Source organism: Aulostomus chinensis, chromosome 20 (assembly GCF_037954235.1).
Source record: "Aulostomus chinensis isolate RoL2024-O1b breed Wild chromosome 20, RoL_Achi_v1.0, whole genome shotgun sequence".
In the NCBI taxonomy this organism is placed as follows: Eukaryota; Metazoa; Chordata; class Actinopteri; order Syngnathiformes; family Aulostomidae; genus Aulostomus; species Aulostomus chinensis.
Genome location: NC_141339.1, coordinates 23,970,163 through 23,989,692, shown reverse-complemented (window position 1 = coordinate 23,989,692; position 19,530 = coordinate 23,970,163). Strand labels below are relative to the sequence as shown.

Below are 19,530 nucleotides of genomic sequence, written 5' to 3'. Positions count from 1 at the left end.
GCAGTAACATCGGGCTGACCTTTCACAATAAAAGACGACTTCTTCGATGGCTTGTCATACAAAATGAATGAAATTCTATATCTCTGGAATTAATGCAGGCCGATTTGTGTGGTTCCGCGCATTGAGGGCGTTGAATTCATGACGTTTAGCAACTCCTTCACATGGGAATTTAAAATGAGTCATTTAAGATGACAAAGAAGCCTTAAAAACTCAAACATGCTGTTATTGTCAGCCTCAAGTCATGAAACACGAGTCCTAAACTGCATTTATTGACAAACGAGGGGAAAGAACATGTTTTCAGGTTGACGATAATCATGTTTTATTAAATGTCATTGATAATGTTCCCCGTTCTTCATAGTGACACAATGGACGATGCACTTTTGTTGCTTTATTTTGTTGTGTACGGAAGCGGTGACCTACTCTCCCCTGTCTACTTCCGGGTCGCGTCTCCTCATGCTGAAGCGAGCATGGCGGCGAAAAACAAGCAACGGAAAAAGTCGAAGGCCACCAACAAGGTGACGTTTCAGCCTCAAGACAACGACGTGGAGGAAGAAAACAGCAGCGGAGCCGCAGATGGAGGCTCGCCGGCGGAGGAATTTGAAGCCACGAAGAAGAAGAGAGACGAAGAAGAGTTCAGCCTGGAGGAGGTTTTACGGCTGGGAGGAACTCAGGTGAGTTCACGGGCCGGTGGCTCTCCGAAGCTGGACGCTTCATGGACACACTCACTTGTACTTGTGTTTTGTACTCATATCTTTGTGAAGACTTTCATTGACGTACTGCAGTCCCGAGCCCCTGACCCTAACCCTAACATCTCAACTGACTGGCTGACCCCTGACCCCAACCAGAACCCGATTCCAACCTCGAACCTAACATCAAGTCTTGACCGTCAAATGAGCCTTTGAAGATGTGAGGACTAAAAGCTAAAATGTCCTCACATTCCAAAAAAACCTCACTCTGGTGGTTAGTGACGTTTTCTAGTCCTCACTGTGTGCGACGTGGGACTGAGAGATTCCTGTGTTTACCTCTCTGTTGGTCTGCAGGCTGACTACGTCCTCCTGGCCAGCCTGGACGACTCCAGTGAGCTGGTGGACGGAGGGAAGAAGGGAGCCATAGATGACCTGGAGAAAGGAGAACTGGAGAGTTTCATCAACAAACTGGGGATCCGGGCACTGGCGGGACAGCACATCATCACCAAGGACACGGAGGATGAAGGAGTTGCTGCGGCCACCGAGAGCAAAAGTAATCAGGCGACACCGAAGAAACCTGTGACTGAGGACAAGGCGTCCGAGTCTCTGCAAGCACAGGACAAAAAGGAAGCAAAAAAGACTAAAAAAGCCCAGACGGTTGCTTTGAAAAAGGTGAAACAGAACGTGAACGTGTTTGAGTTCCAGCAGAGACAGGTCCTGCTGGTCAGACCTGGAGGGAAGTGGTTTGACCAGGACTACGCCACCGAGGGCTCCACGGCGCCGCAGGATCCCGACCTCGTCTCCCAGTACAAGACGCTGGCGCAGCGTTTGTTTGAGGCGGACGTGGAGCTCTACAAGAGCAAGAAGAACCTGCAGAAAGGAGCCAACTCTGCCTGGATGAAGACGGTGGTGTCGTCTGGCGTGCTGGCGGACAGGATGGCGGCCATGACAGTTCTGATCCAGGATGCTCCTGTGCACATGCTAGAGCACGTTGAGACCCTGGTGTCCATGGTGAAGAAGAAGGGCAGCCGGCGGATGGGCCTGATGGCGCTGGACACGATGCGAGAGCTGCTGATGTCTGACCTGCTGCCAGAGGACAGGAAGCTCCGCCCCTTCGCCCAACACCCCTTTGACCAGCTGGAGGAGCTGGCCAGCGGCAACCGGGATGCCCGCGACCGCCGCCTCGTCCTCTGGTACTTTGAGCACCAGCTGAAGCACCATGTTGCTGAGTTTGTGGCGTCTCTGGACTTAATAGCTCACGATACTGTGGCGGCGACCAAGGCAAAGGCGCTGGCCACCGCACACGAGCTGCTGTGCAACCGTCCGGAGCAGGAACGGGCGCTGCTCATCCAGGTGGTCAACAAGCTGGGAGACCCCGAGTACAAGACAGCAGCAAAGGCCTCGTACCTGCTGGAGACGCTGCTGCACAAACACCCCAACATGAGGGTGGTGGTGTGCTGCGAGGTGGAGCGGCTGATGTTCCGGCCCAACATCAGCGCAAAGGCGCAGTACTACGCCGTCTGCTTCCTCAGCCAGGTGAAGCTGAGCCACGACGAGGCCCAGCTCGCCGCTAAACTCATCACCATCTACTTCTCGTTTTTCCGCGCCTGCGTCAAGAAGAAGGACATTGAGTCAAAGATGCTGAGCGCCTTGTTGTCAGGTGTCAACAGGGCGTATCCCTACGCCGGCGCCGGGGACGAGAAAGTGAAGGAGCAGCTGGACACGCTGTTCAAAGTGGTTCATCTGGTGAAGTTCAACACGGCCGTGCAGGCGCTGATGCTGCTGTTCCAGGTGATGGACTCGCAGCAGAGCATCTCGGACCGCTACTACGTGGCCCTCTACAGGTACAAGCATTCGGTTCAGCCAAAGACTCGCACGTCTTCAGAGCAGTAGAACTCAGTTATGATGTCATAATTCGCACGAGAGCGGCGCAGGAGCCCAACACAGGAGAAAGTTCTCAGTCAAGCCAAGCAAAGACAAAACTGACTCCGTCATAAAAGTGTGATTTTCCTCTTCTGCGCAGGAAGCTGCTGGACGCCGGGCTGTGCTGGTCCTCCAGGCAGAACATGTTCCTCAACCTCCTCTACAAGTCTCTGAAGGCTGACATCGTGCTGCGGCGGGTGAAAGCCTTCGTGAAACGTCTGCTGCAGGTCAGCGCCGAGCAGAACGCCAGCTTCGCCTGTGGCGCCCTCTTCCTGGTGTCAGAGGTCATGAAGGCCAAGCCGGGCCTGAAGATCCTGCTGCAGGAGGGCGCGGTGAGAGGGAGCGCAGGGTTGCAGTTCAGCACCGGCGCAATCTTTTTGTGTCGTAACTTCATTTAGAAAATCCTATATTCTGAAAAAATGTGATTTAATCCAGATGATTTGAGGAATAAATTCAGATTGAAAACCTCAAAACTCAAGATGTGTGGGATGTGGTGTGTTTCCCCAGGACGGCGAGGAGGAGGCCTTCAAAGACCTCCCCGATGAAGAGGAGCGCTTTGTGGATGCTGACACGCTGGAGGAAGCTGCTAGTGCAGTGCCGCAGGAGTCCAGACCTGCGGCATCATGGGTACATCACCAGAACCGAGAAGGCGAGTGAGCTGACCAACGTTCCAGATGTTTCACGACACAAAGCTGTCACGTTGGAATGATTGTGATGATTTAGCAGCTCTGAATGCTGCCCTGATAGTCACAAGCTCCTCCCGTGTCACCAGGAGGGAAGAGCGTGCACAGCTACGACCCGCTGCACAGGAACCCGCTGTTCTGCGGCGCTGACCACACGACCCTGTGGGAACTGCAGCGAGTGAGAAACCGCAACCATACAATAATTCTGTGTACATTTGAACGTTGTAACGCCCACTGGGCCAGAGAGACACAGGTATTCCCAGGACACACAGGATAAAACCCTGGGATTCTGGAACGTGTTTGTATTTTTTGTAAAAATTCCTCAGATGTAAAAAAAAGTGTTAGTCTTGCCTTTTTTGTGAAGGAGCCTCACTGATGTGAGGGATTCATTTGTCCGAAGTGATTCGATTCCTGTTTGTCTCTTGCAGCTGGCGGTGCACTTCCACCCTTCAGTTTCGCTCTTCGCAAAAACCATCCTGCAGGTAAAACTTCCCGTCTGGCGTGAAAATGCGGTTTGTTTCTAATGTGTTTGGCGTCTCCTAACAGAGCTGTTGTGTCCTCAGGGAGGCTTCATCCAGTACTCTGGAGACCCTCTGCAGGACTTCACCCTCATCCGCTTCTTAGATCGGTTCGTCTTCAGAAACCCCAAACAGATGAAGGGGAAACGTAAGATGCTCAGATTTACGTCGATGCTGATTTTCACTTGCATCCAGGTTCCCACCAATGAGATCGACTGAACTCTCACGCAAATCGGGAAACTATAGTTGGGAAAAAAACCTATTTTATCCTTTATTTTTATTTCCCAGAAAACACAGATGCTGTTGCGTCTCAGCCCAAACACAAGCTACCTGTCGTCTCTCCACCAGGTGAGATCTCTCTGTGACATCAGCATCTGGACTGTTAAGAGTGTGTGAAATTGTCTGAGGGTGTGCTCTGAAGAGAGAAACTGCAGATTTGACTTCTTCTGAGGGCTCCAACAACAAGAAGGCCCCAGAACGTTGGTAACGGTGTCCCTCAAGGCTCGACACCCGGCCTCCTGAAGTTTTTTCTGGGCATCAGTCTTTGTTCTCCTACTCAGTTGTTTTTACTTTTGTCAGAGCCGTTGCTCCTCCCACTTTGGGCTGCGATCAGTTGAGTGAATGTTTCCTGTCTCTGTCTCAGTCAACAGCGAAGAGTTTCTGTCTAAGGATGAAAGTCAAATCCCCGTCGACGAAATCTTCTTCTATCGGTGAGTCAGCAAAAACGTTTTTAAACACGGCACCGTTTCCAGAGGTCAAACTAAATCAAAACACACACCAGGAGACACACAGCAGGAACGTGTGCGTTTCAACTTTTTCTACTTTTTGTTTCAGGAAACGAACGTTTTTCATTTGTTATAAAATCAACAGTGCAGTGTTCTTACATTGACAACCATTCATAAGAGCTGAAGAAACGATATTTGGCAGAATTTTTTTCTTTTTCTTACTCTCTATTTTTGTTGGTGATTATTTCCCCCTCGCTCATAACCTGGTTTACTGAGATTTGGGAGTCCGTTGATGTCCTTTATCTCCTCGACTCCCCGCAGCTTCTTCAAGAAACGTCAGCAGGAGAACCGTCTTCGCCGGCCACGAAGAGACGGCGATGACGAGAGTGTGGAGGATGTGGACGACGACGAATTTGAGAAAATACTTGGTGGGCCTGGTTTTATTTCTCCAGGTGGAACTGTAAAGAAACTAGTTTAAATTAAAAGATAATCAAGTATTTCCACACTTTTGGCCTGTCAGAAACCCTTTTCACAAATGTATGCTGCAGCTCTGTTCAGTAGGATGTTGAATTAATGGTACTAATACTCACTGTTGTAGGCTTTTCAGTGGTTGACGTTTTGCTGTGTCTGGTTCTGAACAGATTCCTGTGAGGGAGACTCGTACTTCCCGGATCTACCGGTGGATGATCTGGACTTTGCAGGGTGAGCAAATCGTTCTCGGCAGACAAAACATGACAACGTAACGAGAGTTTGCAGTCGTACTGGCAGCTAAAATGCTAGCATAGCAACATGCTCACACTCAGTTCAACCAAGTCTGATGACACAAATCTGGGTTGTAGTTTTGATGCACCGTCAGCTAGCGCCCAGCTAGCTCTCTCTGGCTCTCTCTCATTTCCCCTGAATCTTTCTCAGTAATGTGAAAAGTAAGAAAGGAAAGAAAGACGCAGACGACTCTGACGACTCGGACATAGACGACCTGGACGAGGAGGAGGTGTCTCTAGGCAGCATGGATGAGGAGGACTTCGGAGAAGAGCTGGAGGAGGAAGGAGGGATGTTCATGGATCCTGATGGAGGAGATGATGAAGATGATGATGAGGGTAGGAGTCACTGGTGTTTCCGCTGTCTCCTGCTGGTTGGTTCGTGTTCTTGATGGCTTTCTTAAATGTGTGAAAATTATTTTGAATAAAATTCAATCTGGTAATTCATCATTTAGTTCAAAATGGTCGAACAAGCTAAAACTGGGAGTACTGGTGTTCAGCTGCAACATGACGTCACTTATTAATTCATCAATGCAGAAAACGCATCATTTTATTGTAAATGTTCTGGTTTGTGATAAAGTTGACGGTGAATCTGTTGTTTTTGTCTTGTCACTTCCAGAGCTGGAGGCCGCCGCCGCATTCGATGGTGAGTTTATGTGCAAACACGCAAAACCGACAGTGACTGCAGTTTCCGAGGCGGTGTCACGGTTTTATTAACTTCCTGTTTCCTGATCAGATCATTAAATATTTCTCTGCAGGCTCAGATGAAGAGATGGACGTTCCTCACGTCGCTTCAGGTGCTAAGAAGGGGAAGCGGAAATCATCGCAGGAGCTCGACTTCTCCGGGGCTGCAGGTCAGAGCCGAGGTCTTGGCCGCTACGTTCACAGTGACCCAGATTTGTGTTTGGTCTTTGCTTCTGATGATGACGAGTTTGACTGACGGCTGCTCGTTCTCTCAGGTTCAAAACACGGGAAGAAGAGGAAGAAAGGAAAGGACGCAGCCGTGTTTGCTTCTGCTGAGGAGGTGAGATGAACATCGGAACAATTCAGATAAAAGTTGGCGGCAAGGTTCGAACCTGAGTGAAAACGGTTCCCCTCCCAGTATCAGACACCAGTACCAGACTGGGAAAACAGGACACACGTCTTTTCGTAGCACTTTATATCCTCCTTCATGTCAACGGAATCTAGATTCTACTGGTTAAGTCTGTTTCACTGATTTGTGTGACAGAATCATAGAAATATTCATTATGAAGTATTCCAGCTCTCGATCCCATGACACATCTCACAAGTTGATGAAGCCACCGTCAAACACCTGGTCCACCGTAGAAGTGCTCAGTTTGCAGATGGTTCCGTGTTCTTTGTGTGTTCTAGTTTGGCTCCCTGCTGGACGAGAACGCCGGCTCCAAGTTTGACAACATCGGACTGAACGCCATGGCCAACACGGACCGAGCAGGTACCGCTCACCTGACCGCCTCCGCAGTTGTAGCTTTAGAAATCAGGTTTCCAGAAGTATGAACGATGACGAAGACTTGAGGGGATCTCCAGACCTGCTCTGACACTGATGACAGGATTGGAAAAACCTGATAGGGAATGAATATACAGGATCAGGATCAGTGGCATGGCTGTGAATGTACTGAGGATTCTGAGCTGGCCTCCAGTACCTGAACGCACCAGGAACCAGCACCAGAGGGAGAAAGACAAGCAACACTTTAAGATGAAGGTCTTTATTAGCTGCTGGATTCCAGCTGGTTTGAGAACGTCTCCACAGAGAGCAAATCAGTTCCATCGGGACTCAAAACAGTGCCAGAACCTGGTGCTGGCTCACCGGGAGAACCGTACATTAGCAGCAGCAACGCTAGCAGCGCTAGCATGTAATCTGATGGGGCAAACGGCTCCGTCGCTACTGAACTCAACCCTGGGACACCTGTGTAGTAAAATGAATTCCTGGTTAGTCGGAGTCTGAGATCCGAACATCGGATCACAAGCATCAGAAGTTCCGTCTGCTCCTGCTAACCCTCGTGTTCCCCGCAGGTCTGAAGCAGCTCAAGTGGGAGGCTCAGCGCGATGACTGGATCCACGGCCGTGACGCCAAGACGCTGCGCCAGAGGAAAACCGCATCCGGCAAGAGGAGGATGTTTGGCCAAGGCGGGACCCGAGGCAGGCCCCTCACAAACAAGAAGAAGAGGAAGTAGCTGCTGTGTGTCTGGCTCTGATGGGGGACCCCTCAGTCCTGTTTGGTGGACCAGGCCTTGCGATCGCGCTCTTGGATGCCGGCGATCCCCGCCCACTCGTTGGACTGGTAGTAAACTGAGAGCAAACAGAAACTGGTTATTATTCAGCTGACTGGGTCTGAGGAGCCGCCATGTTGGGTGTTCAGTAAACGAAAGACTTTGGTGTACGGGATGTCACGTTGCCACGGAAACGTGTTCTTGTATGCAGATGATCCAGTGTAACGCCTGAGAAGCAGATCTGTTTGGTTGTAGGAGATCTTTATATGAACAGAAATTAAAGTTGTTGACAGAATATCGAGTCAGCTTGATTTCAGCTGTGGGCGGTGAACGACGGCGTGACTCCTGAGAGCAGAGCTGCAGGGGACTGATGGCGTTTAACCCCAACGTTTAAGAACATGATTCTGATGACGTTTGGTTCGTTCCCCTCCAGAGGACCGACAGCTGGGAGGACGTAAATGGGTCGATCACGATCAGTCACTGACAGTTATATTTGTGACCAGAGTATTGATGCGTATTGATCAGATTCACAAGATTCAGGCGACTTGGTGATTGATTCATGATCAAGTTGTTTGCTTACCTCTGAGGATGGACGGGAACCTCCTGTTCATGGTGCTCCTGAAGTCTGGGGAGCAGAGAAGAGAACGTCACTTTAAATTCAGAGTTCGGACCAACGGGGAAGGAGGGTCAGGACCCGTCCCTCTGCCCGTTTCTCCGGGCGTCAGGTGGGTGAAGTTTGCTGCTCCACACCTTGACTGTTGTCCATCAGGCGAAAGAGGCCGTAGGCCCCGAAGACGCCCAGCAGCTCCACCACGATCACGGCCTTCAGGAGCCTCTTGGCCAGTGGCTCCAGGCTGTTGGGAGGCATCTGAGGAACCAAAATCCAATACTGTGTATCCCTAAACACCAAATACTACTACCAGATACTTCACTAATATCTCCATTTATATGAATGTTAATGGCAAACAATCTGTTTAACAGCTTCCTTATGTGACACAATAGCGCTGAAGCAGACCTCCACCCTTCAGACTGGGAACTACGGGCACACCGGTTCCTGCTGACAGTCCCTGTCACTCGCTCTGGTTCTCATGGAGCGTCGTGGTTCGACTCCACCACTCAGCCGGTTAGCTAACAGCTCTCGGTGTCGCCGCTGCTTTCATCTCGACAACCACTTTTTTAATTCCTCGCCTCCAAAACAAAACTTACCTCTGGATATTCTGGAGCCGCCGTCAAGAAAACTGCCGAATGGCTGTTGAAAGCAGTCAAAGTCTTAGAAATAATGAGGTGAAACACTCGCAGCTGCTCCTCTGCCCTTGTTATAGGCTAAAGCTAACGGCTAACTGAGTACGGAAGCGCGGTTGGTCCAAACCTCATCTGCGCACGTTTCCTTCATTTGTTTATTTCGCGAAGCCTTCAAATGGTCGCTAACATTTCTACCAACAGGGATGAAGGACCAGAAGAAGAGCACTGTTCCTTTGCAGCAAAGCGAGCCACCGAGTCCGGTCAGTGACCAACCGCTCCGCTGTGACTGGGAGCCACCAGGCTGGGCTTTGTTTACCTTTCTAATTCGTGTTAACTGGACTTGATCCAAAGGAAAAACAACCTGTCATTATTCCTGTTCTTTGACTATGAATGCTGAAATGAGACATCAGTTGCTTAAGATGTTGAAAAGGAAAAAAAAAGATGAGTTATTAGGAAGAAAATCTGGTGTTTTGTTATTAATACCAATGTGTTCCGATGATTTCAGGCATTCGTGGTTTTTCAAATTCGGGTTCTTTGTTTCCTGTCACTGGTCAACAACTGGGTCCCACGTCACCACCGAGTGTCACTGTTGTCACCACCAGAATGAAATGAGAATCGAGGCTCGTTGGTTCGGACTTCTCCTGATTCCAGCGCCTGTTGTCAGGGCGCAGAACAAAAGTCTCAAAAGGTTTGAAGTATTTCAGTGGGGGAGGAGAGCCGTGGGGCCCCGGGTCCCACAGAAGAGCTGCTGACGTTTGTGGCGGAACCGTTGTGACGTCATCGTCTGGTCCGTGTGGTTCCTGATCCTGAGAACTGCGGCGCTCAGCCTCCACGCGAGGTTGTGAACATCTTTCACATGATTCCACGTTTAAGAGGAACAGGGACCGAACCTTCACGCTGGGACGCCAGCCGGAGCTGCTGGGCCTCATGGAGGACTCCGATGCAGGCCTCATGGAGGACTCCGATGCGGGCCTCATCGGGGCCGAACACGCAACAACGCTGTGAGAATGAGAGCAGCTGACGTTCTGGTGACGTTCCATGCTGACAGAACAGAGCGGAGGACGTCCACCGAGTCTGTGACTCCAACACCCGCTGACAAATCAAGGACAGAAGAAGAAGGTGAGCCAGCCACGAACACACACACCTGTACGGATCAGAACCAGACGAGGACCCAGGACCACCGTGGACCCGGTGCTTCTGGCAACCATCGTCATCGTCGCAGTAAAAGTAGAAATACCCTGATAAAGTAGTACTCTGGTAAAATTCTCCCTTCACTTCTGATGCAGTTCAGGTCGAGAAGTATTTGATGTTGAGTTTACGTATGTATCAAGAGTAAAAGTACACATTCTAAACTGCGTTTGTGTATTCCTACAAGTCCCGTTCAGGATCCCCTCGTCCTCTCCATCAGGTTCTCAGCCCGCCATCTTTTTCTTCAAAGTAGCAGATCAGATACTCGGAGTGGAGGAAAAACTACAATATTTCCTTTGAAATGCAGTGAAGGAAAAGTTCAAAGTGGAGGGACGAACAAGGAGAGTACCTCGAGGTCTTCAGCGTGGTACTTGGGTGAAGTACTTTCCCCTCCAGTGATCAGGTTCAAACCTGTGAGATATGACGTGGTCAGGGAGGTTTGGTGACGTCATACAACGCTTGTCCCTACCTTACCTTCACTTGGGCATAATCACCTACTGCTACTACTACAACTACTAGATAATAAAATACTACATTCTTTCCATACTAGTTAGCCATTACTTCTTTTTGTTGATGTTTTTTTTTTTTATCTCGCGGTTCTTTAGAGGCCGCGGGGCGGGAGTCTCGTGCTGTGTGTGTGTGTGTGTGTGTGTGTGTGTGTGTGTGTGTGTGTGTGTGTGTGTGTGTGTGTGTGTGTGTGTGTGTGTGTGTGTGTGGGGGAGCGGCGGAAGCGGATTGGCCACCGGCCCTAAAGTAGCGCGAGCGCAGGTGCCGGCGTCACTCATTGGAGCAGGAACCGTCCCGCCGGTCACAGTCGCGGCTCGCTGCCCGGCCAGGGTGCGCATGTCGCGGTCGCACACGGCAGGATCCACCGGTGCAGAGCTCGGTTGTTTCCCCGCCGCTGGAGGAGCCGCTGGAGGCGCGTGAGGGATGCTGAACGCCGTTAAGATGGAGGGACACGATCATCCGGACTGGAGCGGCAGCTACTACGGAGACACCGAGGTCGGTTCACGTCAGACCGGGACCGACCCTCAGAAACGGGAGGACCATGAGAGTCCCGGTAACGGGTCCGGAGGGGTACCAGAACCCTCGGGACCTCGAGGCCGCACAACTTTAATCTTATGAAGCGTCGAACTTTTTTTTTTTTTTAAGTCTTTACGTAACCGTTTGATTAAAAATAAAACCCTCGTGAGTTTTAATCGGTTAATAATTAATCTAGAAGTTGAGACCAGATTCACGCGGCGGCGTCAATAGACTGCGACTAACGTTAATGACGTCATTAATCCAACACTCGGAACTGAAAGAAAATTAAATTAATTATTTTCCCTCTTCAAATAAATCAGAAGTCTGCAGGCGCGAGACTCGGTTCAGATCCAAGAACGTCTCCTGGCCGTGATGTCACTTCCTCGGTGTCCTTGACTCCGTGATCGCGATGACTGTCATTGTTGTTTTTATCTCTGTTACTGTGAGTTTTCAGGATATTTCAGACTAAAACAACCCTTTTCGTAATCCAATGAACTTCAAACAATTAAAGTCTAACACTCGAGAAAAAAATAGATTCATAGAATAAAAAGAAGAAACGGATCGAATGAAAGCCCGCAGAGACCAGAACCACCGGGACCGGAACCGAGGGGTGAAACAATGAACCGGCAAAAATATCAAAATACAGAGAGACAGAAATGAGTTTATTAAAACTACTACTACTAATAACTACATAATAATAAAATATTAATTATGATACTCCTCCTCCAAAAAAACAATAATAATCATACCATTAGTACTTATACTACTTCTTACAGCAACAACAATAATAAATATAATAATAATAATAATAATAGATACTACTACCAATAAATAATAATAGTAGTAGGCTACTAATAATAATAATTATACTAGTATGACTGCTACTAATACTACTACTAATAAAATAATAACACTAGTACAACTACAAATACTAATATAATAATTATAGTACTATTACTACTACTAATAATAATAAGTTACTACTGCTACTAATAAAAAATTAATAAAATAGTAATTGTACTACTAGTAATACAAATAATAATAATAATGATACTACTAACAACAAAATAAAAATAGTAATTATTCAACGACTATTAACAACAATAAAAATATTGACAACAAAAACACTAATAATAACGATAGTAGTACTACTGCTGAAAAACAAACTGTAGTAATAAAAATACTTCTACTAAGAATGATAAAAAATGATATAAAGATACTACTACTATTAACAACAACAATAAGATCAACAGTATTAATGATAATGATACAATTACTACGACAACTACTAATAATAATGACACTATTAATAAAAGGTAATATTGATGATGCAACGTGTACTACTAACTTATAATAAAATCATTATAAAACTACAACAATCCTAAAAATAATGACAACTGTAATGATGGCAATGCTCATGATACCATAGTAACCGCCGACTAACACCAACAATAATAATAATAACAACAATAATAATAACAATAACAACAATAACTATTTTTCGATCCTATCACTCTCCTCGTCCATGTTTTTGACTTCATTCGTTCTGATTCTGATTGATCAGTTTTCATGTTTTGGACTCAAATTCAGGAACAAAGAGGAGCCTGAACCTGCTGCAGAGACTTTGTTGACTCAACCACGTTCTCACGTTAGAGGCGGCTGCTGTGACGTCGTCACCCTGTAAAGAGTGTCATGGACTAAAACTGATTCTGGTCTTGCGTTCCAGTGTTTCTCCTCCGGTCTGACCGGCAACTCGATGAGCGGCTACGTGAGCGCGCCCAGCATGTCCAGCACCAGCCACATGAACGCGCACTACGTGAATCCGGTCGGGGTCAACCAGTCTTCGATGCCGGCTCACGGCTCCGGGGGGGCGGGGCAGGTCGGGCCGCCGGGACTGGGCTCGAGTCCCATCTGCCCGCCGCCGTACGGGACCCTGCCGGTGCTGAGCCCGGTGTGCGGGCAGGCCTGTGGGGTCCGAGCCAGGGAGCCCGGTAGGGCGTACCGGCGGAGCTACACGCACGCCAAGCCGCCGTACTCGTACATCTCCCTGATCAGCATGGCGATCCAGCAGTCCGGGACCAAGATGCTGACCCTGAACGAGATCTATCAGTGGATCATGGACCTGTTCCCGTTCTACCGGCAGAACCAGCAGCGCTGGCAGAACTCCGTCCGCCACTCGCTGTCCTTCAACGACTGCTTCCTGAAGGTGCCGCGGTCCGCAGACAGGCCCGGGAAGGGCTCCTTCTGGACCCTGCACCCGGACTCCGGGAACATGTTCGAGAACGGCTGCTACCTGCGGCGCCAGAAGCGCTTCAAGTGCGACAGAAAGAAGCCGGAGGCCTCGCGGAACCGGGGCTCGGAGAGCGGATCCGGGACAGGCAGCACCAGCGGCTCCGACTCCCCCCCGCACTCCCCCGCGGCCTCGCCTCGAGCCTCGGACGTGAGAGTAACCGGACCGGATCTGAAACCTCAACGAGAACTCTTGGTTCCAAGTCCCGTGCGCGTGCCTTCCCCGCTCGTGCACGCGCCGCACCTGTTCCCTCACCACCGACGTCATCATCATCATCACCACCACCATCGTCACCAGCTGCTGCTGCACGAGCCCCCACACCTGAACCCCCCCGAGCCTCTCCAGCCCCCCTTCAGCCACCCCTTCTCCATCAACAACCTCATGACCGAGCCCCTGGCGCCCTACGGGGCCTACGGCGGAGCCTACGGCTGCCCGGTGAGCGCGGCGCTGCTGGGTCCCAAGGCCGGCCTGGACCACGCGCACACCGACACCAACTACTACCACGGCGCGTGCGCAAGGCCCCTCATGGACTCCTGAGGCCTGCAGAGGAGAAGAACTTCTCTTTCCAGTCCTGTGTTTGTTTACCTATAAACGTCTTTATATGAAAAACTCCATTTTACAATTTGTCATTATTTACCACCAAAGTTGAACGAGTTCTTTTACTTCAGCAACCGATCAGAAGAATCAGAGGGGATCGATAACATTCATCGATCCTCCGGTATTTAAGACACCGGGAAGCTGCTAACAATTATAAAACTACAAATCCATGTTTGTGAGGAAACAAGTTCAAAATAACTGTGAATTCGAAAAAAAACTCTCATTGTTCTGCTTTCGTCACCATGGCTCCTGATGAAGAGAGAAGAGGTCAGTTAAGTCACAGAAACGGGCTGATGACGACACTAGTTACGTCACAGCTGCTGGGCGCACAGGAAAGACCGAAAATGGAAAAGGAACGAAACCTCGTCCGGCAGTTAAATGTTCCGCTGGCGGGTAAATCAGAAGTTCCTACCAGGGTTTTATGTTCCGTGACAGTTGTTATCAAAATGGCCGGTGACGTCTCACTGCTGCAGGGTTTCTGACGTCACCTAAGGAGGCGAACTGAGGAGACAGAAGGACTATCAACATTGACACAGTTTGATTTTTGATTAGAAGAAGATTTGGATCCAAACAGAACAATCAGAAAACACCAGAAACAACAATTAAAAAATATTTTAAAATCAGAAAAAGGTGTCACAATGTGAAAACGATGAGGTCACGTTTGAATGAGCCGCTCAGCTCACCGCCATCCTCACCGGGACGGTGACGTCATCGGCGGTTTGAATGAATCCCGTGCAAACGAACACGAGAGTTGTTCCTTCGAAAGTTTGACATAAAAAAAGCAATGATTACTAAAACAAAGGGAAGTTAGAATTGAGTTTTAATTCTTCAGATGCTGGAATTAATAACTTGTGTTCATGCAGTAAAACGAACGTCATGATTTCCACTTGATGATGGGGGGGGGGGGCTGGTGATGAGGTCACGTGGTCGGAGAGCTCAAACGCAGGCGTGACGCTCCTGAGCTTCTAAGAGGTCCTGAGAGTAAACCGCGCCAACATTTACTCACATTTGAGTTTTGGTTTCATCATGAATTCCACGCAGGAAGCGCCGGCGCGTGTCGGTCCATCCCAGGTGTGTCCAGCTGTTTCAGCCAGACACTGGTGGGTGATGTCATCAGGAGGAGGGGACACACGTCCCCATCAGTTACGGGTGAATCATTTGTCGTCCAACCATTTTTCTTAAAGAACGTGAAGCAGCGAGGAGAGGTGAGCCGTCCCTCGGTGGGGGCGGTTCCCCAGCTGAGACTTCAAACCAGTTTAACATGGTGGTTCTCTTAGTCTGGTTTGGCTGAGGTCCCCCAGTCCCCCGCTCTGGTCCTGGTCTGGGAGTGACCCGGTTGATCCTGCAGAGACTCAGATCCCATGATGCATTGCAGAGTTGTGGAGTTTGCACCTGTGATGGCGCTGGAAGCCGGTGGAGGCGGGCCGAGCAGCACCACACCAGAACACTGACAGCAGCAGCCCCGTGACCCTGGACGGGTTTCCAGGGGCTTCCAGGCGTCAGCCAGTTGTTGATGAACCGTTCAGACAGGATGAGGGTCCACACCTCACCTGCTCAGGTGTCACTCATTAGAGACAAACATCAGAGCTGCAGCCGGCGTTCATCAGGAGGCTCATTGAAGGGAAAGTTCACCTGAAAATGAACATTCACTCATCAGCTGCTCGCCATTGCGCTGGTCGAAAGTTCACACCTGAACAACAATACGAGATAAACCCGTCAGACGCTTTTGCTCACGACGCATGGCGACCGCCGCTGCAGTGAGGCCACAATCACGCAAGTTCCCCACTAACAAGAACAGCAAGCTAGCAGGCTGCAGGTGGGCCAGCGGGGTGGGGACCAGCTGACGCTGAGGCGGTGGCACCGAGCACTCAACTAGCAAGCGTTGGTGTCGCCCTGCGCGTGAAAAACCACCTTTACAAGGCGTTCACCAACAAGTCCTCAACCAGCAGTGAAGTGAAGCCAAGCAGGGGCTGAGCAGCGAGTGCGAGGGTGGCATTAGTGGCAACACAAGTGCTGGATGTTCAGTTTACCAGGAGAAAAGACGAAAAATGAAATAATCTTCGCCCATAATCCCCAGAAATGCACCCTCACATTTCCTTTCACTTCCTCGGGTTTGTTGGGGCGATTCTGAAGCAGAACTGAAGCCTGAAAGCAGAGTGGCTGCTGGTATTTGCCCACCTTGTGTAGTGAGAAAGCTTTAATAATCTCAGATGAAACATCCCGGGCGCCGCCGGTGACGCCGGCCCGCCCCGCCGCTTTCAAGCAATTAATTCAGCTTTCTGACATCAAATTCACAGCTCAGCTCAACATCTTGGAGCAAGTTCTCCTGGGAACAGAGCAAAGATGGCAGGATCCTTTCGGCTCTGTTTGCTCAGCGGCTCGGAGAGCACCCCCCCCCCCCCGACCCCCCCAGCCTGAATGAAACGCAGGGACTCAAACAATGTGCTGCAGGAGAGAAAAGGCCGGCGGGGAATGAACAGTTTGGAGTATTTGCTCAGTGGAGGAGCGGCCACAAAGGCAGAGCCATGGCGTTCCCATGAATCAAGGCGCCGTCTCAGCCGCTACCTTTTTGTTGAGGCGGGTCTGCGTGGCCAACACTTCATCTAACTGGTCTCATGTCTTTTAAAGGCTTTTCTCGGAGGGACTGTCCTGTCAGGTGACTCGCTCCGGCTTGTTTTCTTTGGGTAGGGGCCGGCTCAGTTAAGCGCTGCACGTGGCGCCGCCAGTTCACTTCCACAGGAGCTGAGCACGACCCAGTCCTCCGATGGCGTTCTCACACTTCAGATATGGGAGAATGAAGACGCTTCTTAAGCCAATAACTCTGACGTTTAGCCGTCGTTGACCGTTGCCCCGCCGATTTCTATCCCCACCCCTGCGATCCGGAGCTCTCTGGGTGGCCGGGCCGGAGGTCTGAAAGGCAGCCACATTGACGCTTAAGCTCCTTTCACCTTCAGAGAGCGTCATTGTGCATCGGCATGAATGAAAACTGCTGTTTATCAAACATGAAGCCGGTTTTCTTTTAGGTTTCTGTGGTTCAAAGGCGTCCTGCCGCTGGGACGCCACGGTTCACCTCCACCTTTGACATCAGGGAAGGAAAGAAACTCACACTCGATGCATGGAATAAAAGTGAAACATTTATGGAAAACGACTATGAATGAAATTTGGAACGTGGAAACAGGGTTGCGGGATGACAGCGCTCACCTCTGACATCATGAGATCTGTAGCGACCCACTTCCTGTCAACAAACGTCAAAATATTCTGTTAAATCTGTGAGAAACGGCGGCGACGTGGGCGTGGAGCTCCTGGGCCGGAGTCGCCTCCCTGCCAGCCATCCGCCGCTGCCTCCACCTCCGTATACAGATTTTTCTCACCTTTTATTGATGTCACATGACTTCCTCCTTCTCCGTGGTCGTAGCTACGACAGCCAGGAGACGGTACTTAGAACTCAACATGCTTCTTGGCCTCCTCACCACCTTGACTCGCCTCTACTGGCGACTGGAAAAGCTGGTGAGTGACAGACAAACAGGTCTTTGTGTTGACACTGAGCAGACAGAGGTCCACATCAAAGACGACACGTGGGAACGCGTGAAGAGGGAGACGCTCGGCGAGGGTGAACTGTTCACTCTCATCTGGAGGACGGATGCGACTCGTCCTCGTCTGCTCTGAAGGCTCATCAGACGAGTTCCTGCAGGATCCGCGCGGCTGCTGACAGCTCGTCTGTATGCACGCGCGCTAAACGCTGCTGGTCCAAACACAGGCTGGCGGGCTGAGCTGTGACCGCCGCCACCGCCACCGCTCGCCATGCAGGAAGCTGGTTGTCATTCATGAGCTGCTGAGGGCCGGGCGCTCCTGAGCGGGAGCGGCAGGAGAATTCCCGCCTCAGGTCTTTCCTTTCCTCCAGTGTTGCAGTCACGCCTGATTTACTTCATCACGCTGCTTTGTTGCGGAGGCTGCAGGGAAATTAAAATACCAGAATTTGTATTTTTATGGTATCTGATAGTTTCTTTGGTTCAATTACAAAAAATCAGCTATTTTACACTAAAGTGAGTACTCACTGGGTACATATACACTACTGCTACTACTACTGCTACTACCACAAATAATAGATCATTCTTTTCATTGTATAGCTGGTTACTACACTGTATTTGTTCAGGTATTAATATTCACGTGCGCAGTATTTTCATCTCTTCTATTTATTCATCACTTTTGTTCTTCTGTTTATTCGTTTTCGCACCATTTCTTCATTCGTTTTTTTTTAAATCACATTTGTTTTATTTTTTCTCTTTACATTGAAATGAGGACTGAGAAGCGTCTCCACCCTGTTTCTGTTGTTTCCTCTGAGTTGAAAAATAAATACTCTAGTTAGTTTATGACTAATGTCACCATCACCACCACCATCATCACCACCACCATCATCACCATCATCACCACCATCACCATCATCACCACCACCACCATCACCACCACCACCATCACCATCATCACCACCATCATCACCATCACCACCACCATCATCACCATCACCATCATCACCACCACCATCATCACCATCACCACCATCACCACCATCATCATCACCATCACCACCACCATCATCACCACCACCATCACCATCACCACCACCATCACCACCACCATCATCACCACCACCATCACCATCACCATCACCATCATCACCATCATCACCACCATCACCATCATCACCACCATCATCACCACCACCATCACCATCACCATCACCACCACCACCATCACCATCATCACCACCATCATCACCACCACCATCACCATCACCATCACCACCACCACCATCACCATCATCACCACCATCACCATCAACACCCTGAACCTCTCTCTGGCGTCCCCTCATCATTTCTGACAGTTGAATTGCAAGAAATTCTTCAGTCTTCAATCATCTGTTACTGATCATGACTTGACCTGAACAGCTGAGGTGAGTGAGGAAGAGTGAGGAGAAGCAGAGGAGCCCTTCACCTTCCTGCTCAGACGCCTACAGGGAGAGAGAGAGGGAGACTGAGCAGACGGCGCCATCTACAGGCCAGAGCTCAGAAACACAACCTCATCACCAGTAAAACAGAATAGAATAGAACAGAATATCTCAATTGTTATTAAAACCACACCTCTGGGTGTTCTGGAGGGAAGGATCGTTGTCAGCCATTTTTCTGAGATGAAAGTCTTGAGGTTTGAAGCAGCATGGTTGAATGCTTAGCTTAGCCCAATGGCTGGTAGTGGGTAGGTAGTGTTAGCATCAGCTAGCTCAGGTCCAGGATGTTAGTTAGCTTAGCCCAATGTCTGGTAGTGGGTGGGAAGTGTTAGCATCAGCTAGCTCAGGTCCAGGCTAGTTAGCTTAGCCAAATGGCTGGTAGTGGGTGGGAAGTATTAGCATCAGCTAGCTCAGTTCCAGGCTAGTTAGGTTAGCCCAATGGCTGGTAGTGGGTGGGAAGTGTTAGTATCAGCTAGCTCAGGTCCAGGCTAGTTAGCTTAGCCCAATGGCTGGTAGTGGGTAGGAAGTGCTAGCATCAGCTAGCTCAGGTCCAGGCTAGTTAGCTTAGCCCAATAGCTGGTAGTGGGTGGGAAGTGTTAGCATCAGCTAGCTCAGGTCCAGGCTAGTTAGCTTAGCCCAATGGCTGGTAGTGGGTAGGAAGTGCTAG

The 19,530-nt window shown here is 49.8% G+C and overlaps 3 protein-coding genes and 1 long non-coding RNA gene across 7 annotated transcripts; 2 read left to right on the top strand and 2 right to left on the bottom strand.

Annotated features, from left to right (window-relative positions):
• Positions 1-409: 409 nt before the first annotated feature.
• On the top strand, positions 410-7,815 carry cebpz (CCAAT enhancer binding protein zeta). The gene is made up of 17 exons (XM_086188972.1): positions 410-671; positions 1,041-2,530; positions 2,710-2,941; positions 3,117-3,258; positions 3,382-3,470; positions 3,721-3,774; positions 3,856-3,958; positions 4,099-4,158; positions 4,454-4,520; positions 4,857-4,963; positions 5,177-5,237; positions 5,448-5,632; positions 5,913-5,939; positions 6,052-6,147; positions 6,253-6,317; positions 6,665-6,746; positions 7,325-7,815. The coding sequence occupies exons 1-17, from the start codon at positions 468-470 to the stop codon at positions 7,483-7,485; spliced, it is 3,225 nt and encodes a 1,074-aa protein (XP_086045098.1). The 5' UTR covers positions 410-467; the 3' UTR covers positions 7,486-7,815.
• LOC147243377 (protein CEBPZOS-like) lies at positions 5,706-9,079 on the bottom strand. Of its 3 annotated transcripts, XR_015110545.1 has the most exons (5): positions 8,728-9,079; positions 8,272-8,389; positions 8,102-8,146; positions 7,308-7,965; positions 5,706-7,217 (listed from the first exon to the last, which is right to left on the bottom strand). XR_015110545.1 is itself a non-coding variant. In XM_086188980.1 (4 exons), the coding sequence occupies exons 2-4, from the start codon at positions 8,387-8,389 to the stop codon at positions 7,835-7,837; spliced, it is 294 nt and encodes a 97-aa protein (XP_086045106.1). In that variant the 5' UTR covers positions 8,728-9,079; the 3' UTR covers positions 5,706-7,834. The 3 variants fall into 3 exon arrangements, 2 of the variants coding, with proteins under 2 accessions (XP_086045106.1, XP_086045107.1); XM_086188980.1 differs by having other exon boundaries at positions 5,706-7,965; XM_086188981.1 differs by having other exon boundaries at positions 5,706-7,600; positions 8,728-9,058.
• Positions 8,573-13,861, top strand: LOC147243376 (hepatocyte nuclear factor 3-beta-like). Of its 2 annotated transcripts, XM_086188978.1 has the most exons (3): positions 8,573-9,023; positions 9,269-9,882; positions 12,701-13,861. In XM_086188978.1, the coding sequence occupies exon 3, from the start codon at positions 12,731-12,733 to the stop codon at positions 13,799-13,801; it is 1,071 nt and encodes a 356-aa protein (XP_086045104.1). In that variant the 5' UTR covers positions 8,573-9,023; positions 9,269-9,882; positions 12,701-12,730; the 3' UTR covers positions 13,802-13,861. The 2 variants fall into 2 exon arrangements, with proteins under 2 accessions (XP_086045104.1, XP_086045103.1); XM_086188977.1 differs by lacking the exons at positions 8,573-9,023; positions 9,269-9,882 and adding an exon at positions 10,777-10,953.
• A 662-nt stretch (positions 13,862-14,523) lies between these two features.
• On the bottom strand, positions 14,524-18,869 carry LOC147243375 (uncharacterized). The gene is made up of 5 exons (XR_015110548.1): positions 18,800-18,869; positions 17,233-17,811; positions 17,063-17,096; positions 16,427-16,937; positions 14,524-15,493 (listed from the first exon to the last, which is right to left on the bottom strand). It is a non-coding gene; the product is annotated as an uncharacterized LOC147243375 (long non-coding RNA).
• Between the last annotated feature and the right edge of the window lie 661 nt (positions 18,870-19,530).

Coding starts and splice junctions, on each gene's coding strand:
- cebpz (XM_086188972.1), top strand. CDS start 468: ATGGCGGCGAAAAACAAGCAACGGAAAAAGTCGAAGGCCACCAACAAG. Junction 4,521..4,856: donor GACGAAATCTTCTTCTATCG/GTGAGTCAGCAA, acceptor GACTCCCCGCAG/CTTCTTCAAGAAACGTCAGC. Junction 6,747..7,324: donor GGCCAACACGGACCGAGCAG/GTACCGCTCACC, acceptor TGTTCCCCGCAG/GTCTGAAGCAGCTCAAGTGG.
- LOC147243376 (XM_086188977.1), top strand. CDS start 10,882: ATGCTGAACGCCGTTAAGATGGAGGGACACGATCATCCGGACTGGAGC. Junction 10,954..12,700: donor GCTACTACGGAGACACCGAG/GTCGGTTCACGT, acceptor CTTGCGTTCCAG/TGTTTCTCCTCCGGTCTGAC.
- LOC147243377 (XM_086188980.1), bottom strand. CDS start 8,389: ATGCCTCCCAACAGCCTGGAGCCACTGGCCAAGAGGCTCCTGAAGGCC. Junction 8,147..8,271: donor CCTGATGGACAACAGTCAAG/GTGTGGAGCAGC, acceptor TCTGCTCCCCAG/ACTTCAGGAGCACCATGAAC. Junction 7,966..8,101: donor GTTCCCGTCCATCCTCAGAG/GTAAGCAAACAA, acceptor ACGTCCTCCCAG/CTGTCGGTCCTCTGGAGGGG.